The 14044-nt window shown below is 35.7% G+C and overlaps 1 protein-coding gene across 6 annotated transcripts; it reads left to right on the forward strand.

The window, feature by feature from the left end:
• The first annotated feature begins 3141 nt into the window (after positions 1-3141).
• On the forward strand, positions 3142-12691 carry LOC112510075 (transcription factor TGA2.3-like). 6 transcript variants are annotated; one of them, XM_025115370.1, is made up of 11 exons: positions 3142-3350; positions 4734-4850; positions 4990-5027; positions 5123-5181; positions 5432-5497; positions 5836-5895; positions 9082-9159; positions 9270-9321; positions 11514-11785; positions 11863-12108; positions 12204-12691. In XM_025115370.1, exons 2-11 carry the CDS (start codon positions 4846-4848, stop codon positions 12348-12350), a joined length of 1023 nt encoding a protein of 340 aa, XP_024971138.1. In that variant the 5' UTR covers positions 3142-3350; positions 4734-4845; the 3' UTR covers positions 12351-12691. The 6 variants fall into 6 exon arrangements, with proteins under 6 accessions (XP_024971138.1, XP_024971130.1, XP_024971170.1 ...); XM_025115362.1 differs by having other exon boundaries at positions 4786-4850; XM_025115402.1 differs by lacking the exon at positions 5836-5895 and having other exon boundaries at positions 4786-4850.
• Positions 12692-14044: the final 1353 nt, after the last annotated feature.

The raw sequence follows: 14044 nt of genomic DNA on the forward strand, positions 1-14044 counted from the left end.
CTTCATTCACCAAATCTAAAGATTTATATTTTTCCTTTGAATCAGATAATTCAGTTTTTAAGATGTCAAATTTTTTTGATTCAGACAACAAAGATTGTGCCCAATCAAAATTTTTAGCATTTTCATCAAAAAGTTTGATATAATTTTCTTTTTGCATTTCTAGATCTTTTTCAAGATTACTAGCACGCTCTTTTTCATATTTTAATTTGCTGAAAACTTTGAAGTTTGAGTATCATCTTTTGCATCTGTTGTATGCAAGAGTTTTCCAATACCTCATCGTTTGCATTCTCCTCCTCACATTCATCAGAAGAATCTTGTTCTGTTTTAGCCATCAGACATATATGAGCCACAACTTCTAACTCCTCATCCTCATCAGTTAGATTCAGCCAGTGGTCATCTTCAGCCATTAATACCTTTCCCGCATCCTTTTGTTTTGATAAGAGAAATTTATTCTTGTAATAATCGGTATTTCTTGAAATCGATTTTCTATAGTTAACAGCGAAATGCCCCAACTTGCCACAGTTGCAGCATTTAGTGTTTGCATCTGCCACTCCTTTCACAAACTTTTTCTTTTCTTCAGGCTTCTTTTCGTACTTGTTCTCGTACCTCTTTTCTTCATACTTCTTCTTTTCTCCAAATTTATCCTTGAAATCATATTTAGAGCTAGAAGAAAATCTCTGATTGTTTGAGTGCGGTTTCTTTTGAAAATTCTTCTAAAAGGCTTTTGTCAGCATTACTATGGCCTGTTTGATCTCCTTCATTTCAGAATCAGAGTCAGAGCTATCACTGCTTTCACTTGATGATTCACTTGTCTATATGACCTCTTTCACTTGCTTGCCAGACTTGTTTTTACTCTTCTTTTCAGTCGCAAAGGCTAAAGGATCAGTAGCCTCCTTTTCCTTTTTCTTCTTCAGATCTCTTACTTCTAAAACATCTTCCTCATTTTGTTTTAAAGTTTCATAAACCTCATGTATGTCAATATCAGACAAAGATTTATTATATCTTATGTTGTTTGCATAAGGTTTCCACTCTGGTTGTAGATTAGTGAGGAATTTAACATTGATTTCAATTACTGTCTTAGAAATACCATTCTTTGTCAGCTCATTCAATAGAGTGGTCAACCGATCATACACATCGTCAAGACACTCTCCATCTCTGGCTTTAAACTCCTCATATGCTGTTATGCAATTTGTGATATTTAACTGAGTTCCAACTTTCGAACCCGTCATCATTTTCTCTATTTGTTTCCATATACTATGACCAGAAGCTTTATAGTTATCAATACTGGTATAAATGTCATTAGTAAGTGCCTGCATCATATAAGATTTGTATAATACGTCAGCATGTGCTCTTTCCTTTTCTTCAACACTATATCTTGACTTTTCTTTAATAACTCTTTGAGCTGGTCTGTTCTATGCAGGAATAGCAGGAGTTTCTCTCCAAAACACAATTGGACCTTCCATTAAAGATTCCATGATTAGATCTCCTTCTTTCAAACGTTCAATGAAATTCAGAAATTTGTCTCTCCATTGATTGTAATCTCCTCTGAAGAGGACAGGTGGCTTGGTATCAGTACCAATAGCCATTGTTTCTCTTGAGCTCATTTTATCTGATTTAACTGATATAGGATCTCCAAGTGTTTTGTATTAAATCTTGTAATGATTACAAAATGATTAGCTCAACACTAACTACAACTCTAATTACCCTATTTATACTAGAAAGCATTAAAGGCTAATATATTACAAAATAGGAGAAATTTGCTTGAATACAACATTAATGCACAACATTGAACCCAACAGTGTTTTAGGACACCATGTGTAGATTGATTAGCCCCAATTGTTTGGTGTGTAAATAGGGACGAACCCAAGATTTTTTTCTTATGGTGGCACAATATAAAGCGGTTGCACCTTCTAAAACAATATGGTTGCACCTTTCACGAAACTAATTTTTTTAACCTTACAATGGAGGGATTTACCGGTGGCAGGTGCCACCATTTGCCCTTAACTGGGTCCGTTCGTGTGTGTAAAGTTGGGCAAGATATTGACAAAAAATAGGCAACAAGATCCACACAAATTTATATGAACAAGTAAGTCAAAACTCTATTAATCGTTATCGAACAATTTGAATTTTGTAAATAGAGATTCACAAAAAAAAAATTCCCATCGTTTAAGTTCTATCATCCTGGGTTTTCTTCTTAGTCAAAAACTCCATGATTTCTTTTCGAAAATCTTTATTTTTGTTATTTGAACAAAGATTTAGAGGAAAAACCATATCTTTTGGTCTTGTGTGATTTTGTTTTTGTTTTTACTTTGATTTGTGCAGATTGAGAGCTGCAAGAGGCCTTAATGTTGATGCAATGAGCGAGTATGATGACGGGTTAGATCTCACTGATTATGATTTTGCTAATGATGGTTCTGTTGGTGCCTCTTTTGATGATGATGATAATAAGAAGGTTTACGAACATAATCTCATTGATGATAATTAAAGGTTTACATACATAGGAACGAAACGCAGGGACAAACAGAGAAGAACCACATGGACGAACCACAAGAATGAAACGCAGGGACAAACAGAGAAGAACAACAGAGGCGAACCACAGGAACGAAACGCGACTAGATCAAAACAGAAATCTAGAGGGGAGATCGACTGGCTTTGCACTCTATTTGGGTCGATACCGATTGTCTTTGCACTCGATTTGGGTCAATATCTTCTTTAGAGAATTGGAGGCAAGAATGAGGCAACTGTATTGAACGATTAAGAGGAAATAAGCTATTTGTTTACCACTTTTTTTTCCAGATGACTTTAAGATATAAGAGTTAAGATATAAGAGGTTAAAAAAACATCTGAATACAATAATGTCTCACCGAATAAGCTTTAAAAATAGCCCTTAAACTCCAAATTTTGAAAAAGATATAATAAATTCTAGGGATCCAAACAAAAAAGCAACAAAAGTGGAGGACCTGAAACGAAATTCACTCTACAAAAAATTTGGTGGTAATTTGTAAAATAGAAAGAGAAATGGTAAAAGGTCTTGCACAAAACATGAGCGGTTTCGTCTCAGAGCTTTATTTTTGGAAGTCATCCGGATCAAAAAGTCAAAATTATAGACCCCCCTCAGTTAGCTGCTACCACCAAATCACACTCTTTTCTTCCCGATTTCGCCCTCTCTTCTCGACTCTAGTCTGCTGCTTTCTTCCCAACTCTCCCAATTCCAACTGCTTTGATCGTACGAGTTCACGCCCAACCCAGTAGCAAACTAAGCAGCGCCTGCATCCAATATTTGTTTCTTCCGATTCTATTTTCTAATCAATTGGTGAGACACAGACCCTGCGCTCATTTTTAATATCTGGGTAAGTCTTCATACCACTATACACCCACGTATGTGTGTTCTGTGATGTAGAATTTGCTGCTTATTCTTACGAGAACATGTGTACACTGAAGCAGATTAAATGGGTTTTTCTTCCTTCTTTGACCTTTTTTCGCCGACTGATTTTGCGTACTGAGTTCTGTTATTTTTTAGGTTCGGAATAAATATATGCTTGCGAAGCATTTGTTCTGTCTTTATGAACCTGGGTTTTTTTGTTGGACTCAAACCGGCAAAGTCCCCCTTATGGTAATTGGCGAGGAGACAGGACCAAGAGTCTTTCGCCCTATTTGAAAGTACCCATGTTTTGCCAACTTGGCAAACTCCTTCGGTTTCCTTTATGAAGTTGGTGATTCATAAACATACCCCTCCTATTATCTTTCCTTTTTGAGAAAAAAACGGCTAATTGTTTTTGTACTTGATAACAATACCACAAATAGAATAATATTTGTGCTAAACTTGCAACGAAATAAATGTCAATCTTGCATTTGTAAAGTACTAGGTTGACATCAAATATCCAAATGTTGGAAGGAGTGTAAATTCAAATTTATTTTTTACCTAAAGTTGACTTCAGTATGGGTGTAGGTTTTCCTTTTCACTAGATACATGCTTTGATCATGTCTTGTAGTACTTCAAGCACGCTCATTTGTCTTATTGACTTCATTATTGAACTAACTTTCGTTGTTTGAATTCAAGCAAGGGTGCATAGGTGTTAGTGTTCTTTGGACTTCTTTCAACAATGTGATCCTTGTGGTTTAAGAGTTTAGTTATATTGGGCAATTTTGTTATAATTGTTTAGTGTGATCCAAGCTTCATGATGATCAAAGATCTTATTATCAAGGCTTGAGTGAAAGAACTTGAAGCACTTATTTTTGGGGTGGAATGAATCAATTCGATAGGAAATGAGTGGGCTGCTTTATATTTTATGGGTTTCAATACGCACAATGTACACAGAACAGTGTAGCCGCAAGATGAGTGTTAATGGTGGATGTGTAACGGCTAGAGTATTTACAAGTCATAAATGAGTACGTTGTAAAGTGCAATGACATCAGCTAAGCCTATAATGTGGATGGATGTCTTTAGTAAGCTATGGCATGGACTTACTGTAAGCAGAAAAATAAAATTTGGTTTGTAGTTTTGTAGAGTGGTATGTGACATGATTATGCATCCCGGTGGTTGATATTTCCACTGTTGTGAATATAGTTTAGATATACATGATTTGCATACTTTTCCCAATTTCTAGAATATTTAGTACATGATAAGGTGCAAAGTCTGAATAAAAATAAGTATTTAAGGGCTTTCTAACATTGTATTCTCGGGTTCAACTATAGATTGGGCGAGTAATTGTATCTGTTCTATATTACATCAGATTATGACATGCAGTGTTTTTCTTTTGTTATCATTCTATTGATGATATTCAGAGCATTCACGAACGTCAAGTGCATGGCCGTATCTCTGATGTGTGCCATTGCAAAGTTTTAATGAGGTGAAGAGTTCAATACCATGTTCTTATTTCAGTTATCCTACATTATCTTTTTTCTTTATATGATTGCATTTGATCTTCATCTTTGTAAAGCTCATTTTTAGTGTTGGTACTTAATTTTTATGAAATTATATGTATGCAGAGTCAGTTGGATCTTTACGAAAGTGATGGTATTGTGTGGTAGCTACTAATAGTTGTCCATTTCATTGCTATTGCTACACAAGAAGATTTGTGAATCTTAAGTGTTCGTGTTAACTGAGAGTCAATAATGGCAGAGCTAAGTCCCAGGACTGATACTTCGACAGATGGGGACACTGAAGACAAGGCTCTGGGGGTAATATCTTCAACCTTTTGAAAGTTTTCTTTTCCTTGTTCTGTACTTGGATACATCAATTACAATGGCGTACTCTATGATTCTTACCTATTAAGTAATGACAAATCAATATTTTTTTAGAGTAAAATTAAATGGTTGTTTTCTCATTACATTTGAACTTGCTGTCCACTACCAAAGATAAATCCTTCTATTTCCAACTAGTTGGGCAGCCTGATGATCATGTATATGGAAATGTGTGGTTTTGTTGCAGTTCCATAGCAGTCAATCACATGGGCTTGTGGTTTCTGATGCCAGCGATAAGTCGAGGGATCAAAAGGTTCTAGATTTTTAATACATGTTCCAGTTGTCCTTTTATAATTGCTACACATTTTGTTCTGAAATGTCACAAAGTGATTGCCCCATAACCATAAATTGGATCCAAGTTTCAAAATCGGAAACGAAAATGAAGAACTAGATTATCCTATAGGCTTCACCATGACGATTTCTCTCAGATCCACAACTCTATTTCTCAACACCGTCCATTGTCGTTATCAATAAACGAAACGATGATCTTTGCAATAAGTTTGCTTTATGTAGCCTTTATTTTGGGACATATTTTCTATGTTTCTGATTATACTGCTATCTTGCTGATTATCTTGTTGAACTATATTCTAGACACTTCGTAGACTTGCTCAGAATCGTGAAGCTGCAAGAAAGAGTCGTCTGCGGAAGAAAGTACGTTTTTTCTATGTCGATCTTTATGCTTGTCATATCCTCTATGAAGATCTTTGCTATGTTTTCACATTGTTGTTTTGCTATACTCCAAAGGGGTTGGAATTACTTGATGTTCATCATCTTAATACAAAGAATGGTTGATACGTAAGGACAAAACTGGGATGAATCACAAACGCTTTTGAATATAATAAACCTTTACAAAACTGGTTCTTGCGTGAGAGTACAATGTGCTCAGAGTAGTGTGTCAAGAAAATGATTGACTTTGTAATCAAGTTGTAGCATGCTGCTTTAGCTTAATTAGGTTGCCTAAAATTTATGATTACATGTTGTTATCTTGAAAGAGAAGAAATGAACTACTGGCAATAGAGATACTTGAGCAAGATTTGAGGAAGTTTGAACATGTGGTAATGAGTTGATGTGATGATGTTTGTGATAATAAATATAGAAACTAGAGAATGCTTTGGATCGCTCCATGTTAGAATGATAAGTGTCATGTTTTTGAACAATCATATCTGGTCACAGTTCTATATCTTGATAGTTTTTCAAGAATTCTGATATGTATTATCACGTGGCGTACTCAGAGAAATACTTTTCTTCTTTTCTCATTGCATAATACCCTCTTAGACCTTTTAGTGCTTTCTAGCATGAGTTCTTCCATGCCTTTTCTGAAGTGTGCTATTCATTAAAGTGATTGATGGTGCACGCACTGGAGCAACTTGGAGGCTGTTTTTTTGTTAGACCATAGATAGCAGATCATACTTGCCACTTAAGAATTTATGTTGATCAGATGGAAGATATCTCTCATTCTAATGTGTTACTAATTTGTTGTTCAATATCTGTTATCTATTTTATGTGATTACGTTTAAGTTTGTTATGTTCACACACATGCAATATGGGTCTAGATGTCAGGGGAAGGAGAAACATCATGCGTATAAGATATAGTTGCGCTGAAGTTGAATGATTATAGATTGATGTGTGGCACTTTGGCTTGATGAGGATATAGGATGAGAAATGAGGGGTATCATAATGAGTTAAATAAATTGAGAAGAAAATAAGAACTATTTCTTTCAACTGTTAATCATCTCCGGTGAAGACATTTTATTTTCACTGTCGAGAAGGGGCGACTTTTGCCAAAAGAGGAGACGTTCAAGAAGGTATAGGTGGAAGTCCATGCGATTTTATCATTAATATTGAAAATTACAATAAATCGGGTAGTTCAGTAATTGGAGTTTTATACGTTTCTAAAATCTTACTATGAGAACCTAAGTAAGGGCCTGTTAGTTAAAAGCTTAATGAGCTTAATGGGACTCAGCCTATTCAGTGAGCTATACATGACTGTTTGATATTGGCTTAATGATATAGAAAGTAGCTTATTCAGTAAGTTTCTGGGGGAGCTTTATGGAGAAAGCCAAGTTTTTCCAAACCTGCCCTTCCCAATTAAGAAACACTCTCCTTGCATCTATGAAAAAACCCTCTCAATCCATACAGACAGATTAATCTACTAAGTTAGTTTTATCTATACAAGCCTTCATGGAAAACCAACCAAACAACCCCTAAGTAAAATGTAGAAAAACTCTCTAGAATGGATAGAAGTAGATTGATTGTAATATAAAGGATGACATGATCATGACTCATGAGTGAGAATGGAGGTACAATCTATCTCTTCATAATTTCACATGGTTTGTGTTCTTTCTCATAAATAGTTGCACATGGTTTCCTAAACCAAGTATTTTGAGCGTCAATTTAAGATGTCTTATGTGCACATATATAGGATAGTAGGTTGTAAGCAACATTAAGATTCATCTTATGTCTTGTGTAAGTTCAGAAGAGTTAAGGTTAGAAGGAGATCCCACGTACTGATTGAAATCATTTGGCTGGATTTAGATCGTGTCATGTTGACATAAATAGTGAAAAATCTATTGTACAAGAATAAGAGCATGCACTTTCTAATAGGTTATTTAAGGAGATAATTTCTATTTATAAATCATAAGAAAAATTCTATTTGGAGATTGAAACGCTAAATTTCTAAACCTTGAGACAAAATATACACTAGGCAAGACAAATAAAATATAATGGTGATTACACTTTTTTTCAATTACATAAAAAAAACAAGTTATCAATTGTATAGTTACTCTATCGCAATCTCATCAATTATATCTGTATTGTCAAATTTTAATCAAATCATAACGTAAATCATCGATATGTTGAAATGATTAACGTGCTTTGTTCTCTCATCCTCTTTCGTCTTAAATTGATCATTTATGTAAGTTAATATAATTCAATTTGGAGAAAATTGATTTAACTACTATGATTGTGAGAGCATACTTATGTGATTGATAAACTTTTTGTTTATGCAAATTAAATAAATGTGAAAGTACAAAGACATTTTTTTCGTATACACAATTTTCCAGTTTTACATGATGCTTATATACTATAATGAGTGATTGTTTCAAATCTTTGGTATGTTGAATCCAAGCGTCAAAAATTGCAAATGTTCTTATATATATACAGAGAGAAAGGATTTCGTCAAAAGCATCCATCCCACACACAATTTTAGGCTTTTAATTTAATTTGGATTTATTGTGCAAATGTGTATATCGTCAATTTGTATCTGATTTTCTTTAGGAATAAAAGTAGGCGTTTTGTATTTTCATATAGAGCTATAGAGGCAGAAGGGAGAAGGGTTTAAGGTCCCAATATTTATAGAGAAGGAGGCTTCAAGTTCTAAGGACTGGGTATTTTATATTTAGGGTTTGACTTATCTCATCTATTTAATAACTCTTTATTAAGTCTAGGAGATGAGAAGATGATAAAACTTATTTAATATTAGCCAAGGTGCGACGCCTTTGTGTATTACTCGCCTCGACTTTAAAGAAGCCCAAGACCTTGGGCCTTATGGGTGTGCTTTTAACAACTTTGCATACGGCTTAAAGAACCAGGTGATGGATAATATATCCTCTCGTCATCTATTTTATGGATGTTTGTTTGCTAAGTATATAATTTCCAAAAATAATACGCAGCTTAAATATTGGTTATAAATATTTTCTGTGCCAAAATATAGATCCTCTGTTTCCATCATGAGAAATTATGACAGGCTGTACGTTCCAGGACATCAATTTGCCGTTTAGTTCATGTGGGTTTATTTAAATAAATCAATTATTTATTTTCCAATTTGTGGCCTTTTAGGCTTATGTTCAACAGCTGGAAAGTAGCAGAATGAAGTTGACCCAACTTGAGCAGGAGCTTCAGCGAGCTCGGCAGCAGGTTCGTTTTGACTATCATTGTTGTCTGCACTTTCGTTTCAAGTTCGCTCAATACTACCACCTTGAAGAATATTTCACTTGTTTTGATGAATTTCTTTTCCTTCCTGAAAGGGCATCTTCATTTCAAGTTCAGGAGAACAATCTCAGTCAATGAGTGGGAATGGTAAGAATTTTAATTCTGATGAGTATTTTCAAGTTTTGAACAATTAAAGAAGTAAATGTATGTGTCTTGAGGAACCCATATTTGATTAGGAATCCGGGCACTGCCTGCTCAGCTTGCCGCATGTCCCTCTTCAGAATGATTATTCCTCATGAATAACACATTCATGATGAATATGGACATGTTATGGAAGTGTTATTCATCATGAATCACACATTCATGATGAATATGTTACAACATCCATGATTAATTAACACGTCTATATTCTTGATGAATATGCCATGTGTCTCGTTGTAGGCGGTTCTCTGGTTCCTAATCAATTTTAGGCTCTTAAAGGAACCTGCCCCTATGTTTCTAATATTTAAAGATTAAATGTCTAGCTTTTTGTGACAACTCAAGTATTCCCTTTGAAGATCCGATGGTAGAATCTTTGGCAGTATAAACATCTGTTTCCTACCAATACCCAGTCTTAGCAGGAATTATAATCATGACAAAAATAGAATTAATGTAGATCTTAAATTATAAGCTCTTGACTTACATTTCAAAGGGGATAGAAGTAACCAACCTTAAAAGCATTCCTTCTTATAGCTTTATAAGTTTTGAATGCTTTAAGTAAACATGTACAAACACTTATCAAAACTTAGCGGACCATGTTCAAGCATGCTGGGTTGATTTCCAACTTAATTTTATTGCAAACGTTGTTGAACCAGATCGGATAGTTGATAAACTTGATCAATCTATCATTTAAACCCAAACCAAAACCAAACGAGCCCAGTATATCCCACCAGGAGGGTGGCTTTTTTTGTGGGGAGGGGGGCAGGGTTTAAGATGTACGCAGATCTGACATCTACCCTAAAGAGTAGAGTGTCCATCATCCATGTGAAGACCCCTGGCTAGTGAGATGTTTGGGAAAGGGTCACCTAAGAAAACTAGGTCAACCAATTTGGACTCATTGCTCACCGCGATTCCACCCTTGTCTGCAAACAACTCTAGAGGATACCTTAGTGTCAAAATTTGCCACGGAGCAAAATAGAAGGATTTTAGGTTGCAAGATTCTGTGTAATTCTATTGTTTTGCTTGGTTGCTAGTACTTTTTAATGCTCCTCTGGTTGCTAGTACTTGGTTGCTAGTACTTTGTAATGCGTAACAATGAAGTAGCATGTTAATAAATGTAGCATTATTTCTTGATTCAGAGTATAGATTTATTAAAGATATAATCTGATTATTAATACTTGACGATTGCAGCTCTTGAGAGGTACATTATTTGTTCTTTAAATGTATTTGCGCGAGTGTTAGAATATCAAGGTAACAAGCAGATAGTAGTAAGGGAAATATTGCATGAAAATGACGCAGTTTGGTCTGATTCCTATTTTGGTAATGTACGTTAAAACCTTCGATTTGGTATCTCATAGAATATTTTGAATATCAGTCAATATGAGAAGATTCAGTATTTGGATAATCCTTGGTTTCTACTCATTAAGATCATAATTCCAACACACGCCAGATCCCCATTTCTTGCTGCTATAAAACCGAAAAGAAGAAATGATCATATATTAGATAATACATTAGTACCATAGGAGGCACTTCCTTTTTGCATCCTTCAAATGTCACAAAGTGTGTGGTATGTAAAAAAGAACAGTGATGGAGCATACTCGCAGAAGGGAAATCAATGACGGGTTACGTAAAGACTCTTTAAGATTTGGGGGCTGTTTGGTTGGTTTTCCATCAGGTCCTATATGCATAAAGCGGACTTGTGTAGATTAATTTGTCTGTATAGATTGGGAGGATTTTTTCATAGATGGAAGGACTGTGTTCTTTAATTGGGAGAGGCAGGTTTGGAAAAAACTTGGCTTTATGCATAAAGCTCCCCCTAGAAGCTTACCGAATAAGCAACTTTCTATATCATTAAGCCACTACCAAACAGTCATGTATAGCTGACCAAATACGCCAAGTCCCGTTAAGCTGTTAACAAACAGGCCCATTAGGAACCTTGAGAGTTTATGCATGCTATGAAGCATGTCAAACCAAGAATATCAATGCAGTTGCCAGTTGCTTAGTTTAGGATGAAGAATCTGAAAGCAATAATACTTTTGGAGGTAACGACAACAACATAAACACCAAAATTATATTGCTGTTTCCTGAAGAATACATTGAATAAAATATGGGTGAAGAAATCAAAGTGTGATTTTATGCAGGAGCCTTGGCTTTTGATGTTGAATATGGACGGTGGCTAGAAGAACACAACCGCCGAATTAATGAGCTGAAAGGAGCTGTTAGCAATCATGCTGGTGATGGTGAACTGCGTATCATTGTTGATGGCGTTGTGGCACATTATGAAGATATTTTCAGAATAAAAGGCGATGCCGCTAAGGCTGATGTCTTTCATGTTCTATCAGGCATGTGGAAAACACCTGCCGAAAGATGTTTCCTGTGGTTAGGTGGATTCCGTTCATCAGAACTCCTAAAGGTCAGTCAAACATGATGATGTTGCATTATTAAGCTTAATTATTAAGACAACGTCTTATGTTGGTTTGTGATTTGCAGCTGCTTATAACTCAGCTGGAACCTTTGACGGAGCAGCAATTATTGGCCATCGGGAACCTACAGCAATCATCACAGCAAGCGGAGGATGCATTGTCCCAGGGAATGGAGGCATTGCAGCAGTCGCTAGCCGAGACCATCGCAGGTTCTCTTGGCTCCTCTAATTCATCAGGCAATGTAGCCAGCTACATGGGCCAAATGGCCATGGCTATGGGTAAACTAGGAACTCTAGAGGGCTTCATTCGACAGGTTATACTTATATTCTTCTAACACATCTATCTCATTTACAACAAATAATCATTGCTCATTACGTCACCCCGTGCTTGTTTTTTCTTTTATACCAGGCTGACAATTTGCGGCAACAAACCTTGCAACAAATGCATCGGATATTGACAACGCGACAATCAGCTCGTGCACTCATAGCCATTAATGACTATTCCTCTCGGCTTCGAGCTCTGAGCTCATTATGGCTTGCACGCCCTCGTGAATGACAACAAACTGTCGCGGAGGTTGTTGTACTTGTACCAATTATACACAAAACAAAAAAATTGAAAGTTGTCATGTGCAAGAAAGTAAGGATTTGAAACAAGCAGGAAAGGAAGGGCAGCAAATAACAGCTCTTAAGTTCTTGGTGGTATCTTCTTTCTTCAACCTGCTGTATCTGTGCTGAGTTGTACCTTTTGTTTAGGTTTGTATGAATGAATGATGTCACGTATTATTAACTTATAAGTTACAATAATTTGGTTGTTTAATTGAAACCGACAAGATAGGTACATTGCGAATTTGTAGTTTCGTCATGGCTTTTTAATGCTAATGTTTGAATTTGGTTTGTATATTGTTGTGTTCAACACATTAATGATGAGAATGGAATTGTTATTCATCATGTTCATTCATGATGAATATGGAATTGTTATTCGTCATGAATCATACATTCACGATGAATATGGAATTTATTATTCGTTATGAATATGAACATATTATTTATCATAAATATGTTACTAAATCAATTTTAGGTCCGTTTGCTGTTGTTGGTATCTTGTTTCTTCATATCCTGTTATAAGAGTTTTAAAAGATGGAGTTTGCAATAAAAACAGAATCATGGGATAAGTCTGCAAAGTCAAAGCGTGTAGCAACTTTATTTCAAATTCCATCTCAAGTTGCAAAAAGGTGGAGTAATTAGATTTGCATTTATTGTGCCCACTCACCTTTAATTCCAAAGTTTTATCAAGAAAACAAAATCATTCATTCACCGCACCAATTAAAAACAAAAAGATCAATAATCACTTTAAAATCATTCATTATTTGGGGGAAAAATTGTCGTCAACCTCATGTCGCATATGGCACCATCATGACCCCATCTCCAACAAGACCAAGGTGAAGGGGGGGGGGGGGGGGGTTAATTTTTTTGCTATTGAGGCTAGCAAAAGTTTAGAATTGAACCCAAGACCTATCTTATACTTGGATAAAGTTGTATCACCTCTTTATCAACTGAGCTATATGTCTTTGATTATCTATACGGGTTTAAAACCATATCAACATGAACATCCATAAAAATCTTGTGGCCATTAATTAACACAATAGCTAACCATAGGTGCTTACCAAGACCTGTGTGTTGGTGATTTCAGTGAGATCATCTATTAATTTTATGTAATTGGATTCACAAGAGGATATGAGGTTGTGAGTTAAATTATAACACGGGCTAGGAGGTGTGGAATGCACACTTGTGTAAGCTAACTAGAACCTGAGATTGTTGGATGATCTTGTATAGGGAGGGTTTGAGTGGAAGATGGAAGTGCATGGGTTGTATATTTTTGGTCTTCAGAAGAGCATGACATGCGTTTTCACACACCAAAAACGCTGGTGCATGTGTTTTTTTTGTCAAAAGGCTATCAACTCTAGTATTCAGCTCTATATAGTTGATAGTACACTAGCTAGTTGATCTCTATAATGTTTAGCTACTTGATGGGTCTATTAGCCGAAGGTTCGGCTAGATGATGACAATAATACTTAGCGAAGCTCATGGTTCACTAGTGTTCAGCTTCGCTGATGGTTCGCTAGTGTTGTGTTCAGCTAACTAATGGTTCAGTAGTGTTCAGCCTCACTGATGATGGTTCACTAGTGTTCAGCTAGCTGAAGGATTGCCACATGTGTTCATCTCTATCTAGCTGATGATTAACATTAGATG

Source organism: Cynara cardunculus (assembly GCF_001531365.2).
Source record: "Cynara cardunculus var. scolymus isolate 2C chromosome LG 1, CcrdV1, whole genome shotgun sequence".
NCBI lineage: Eukaryota > Viridiplantae > Streptophyta > Magnoliopsida > Asterales > Asteraceae > Cynara > Cynara cardunculus.

Bases quoted from the DNA above. Each gene is read 5' to 3' on its own strand.
- LOC112510075 (XM_025115370.1), top strand. The intron at 11,786-11,862 runs GTCAGTCAAACA...TGTGATTTGCAG, and splicing joins GTTCATCAGAACTCCTAAAG to CTGCTTATAACTCAGCTGGA. The intron at 12,109-12,203 runs GTTATACTTATA...CTTTTATACCAG, and splicing joins TAGAGGGCTTCATTCGACAG to GCTGACAATTTGCGGCAACA.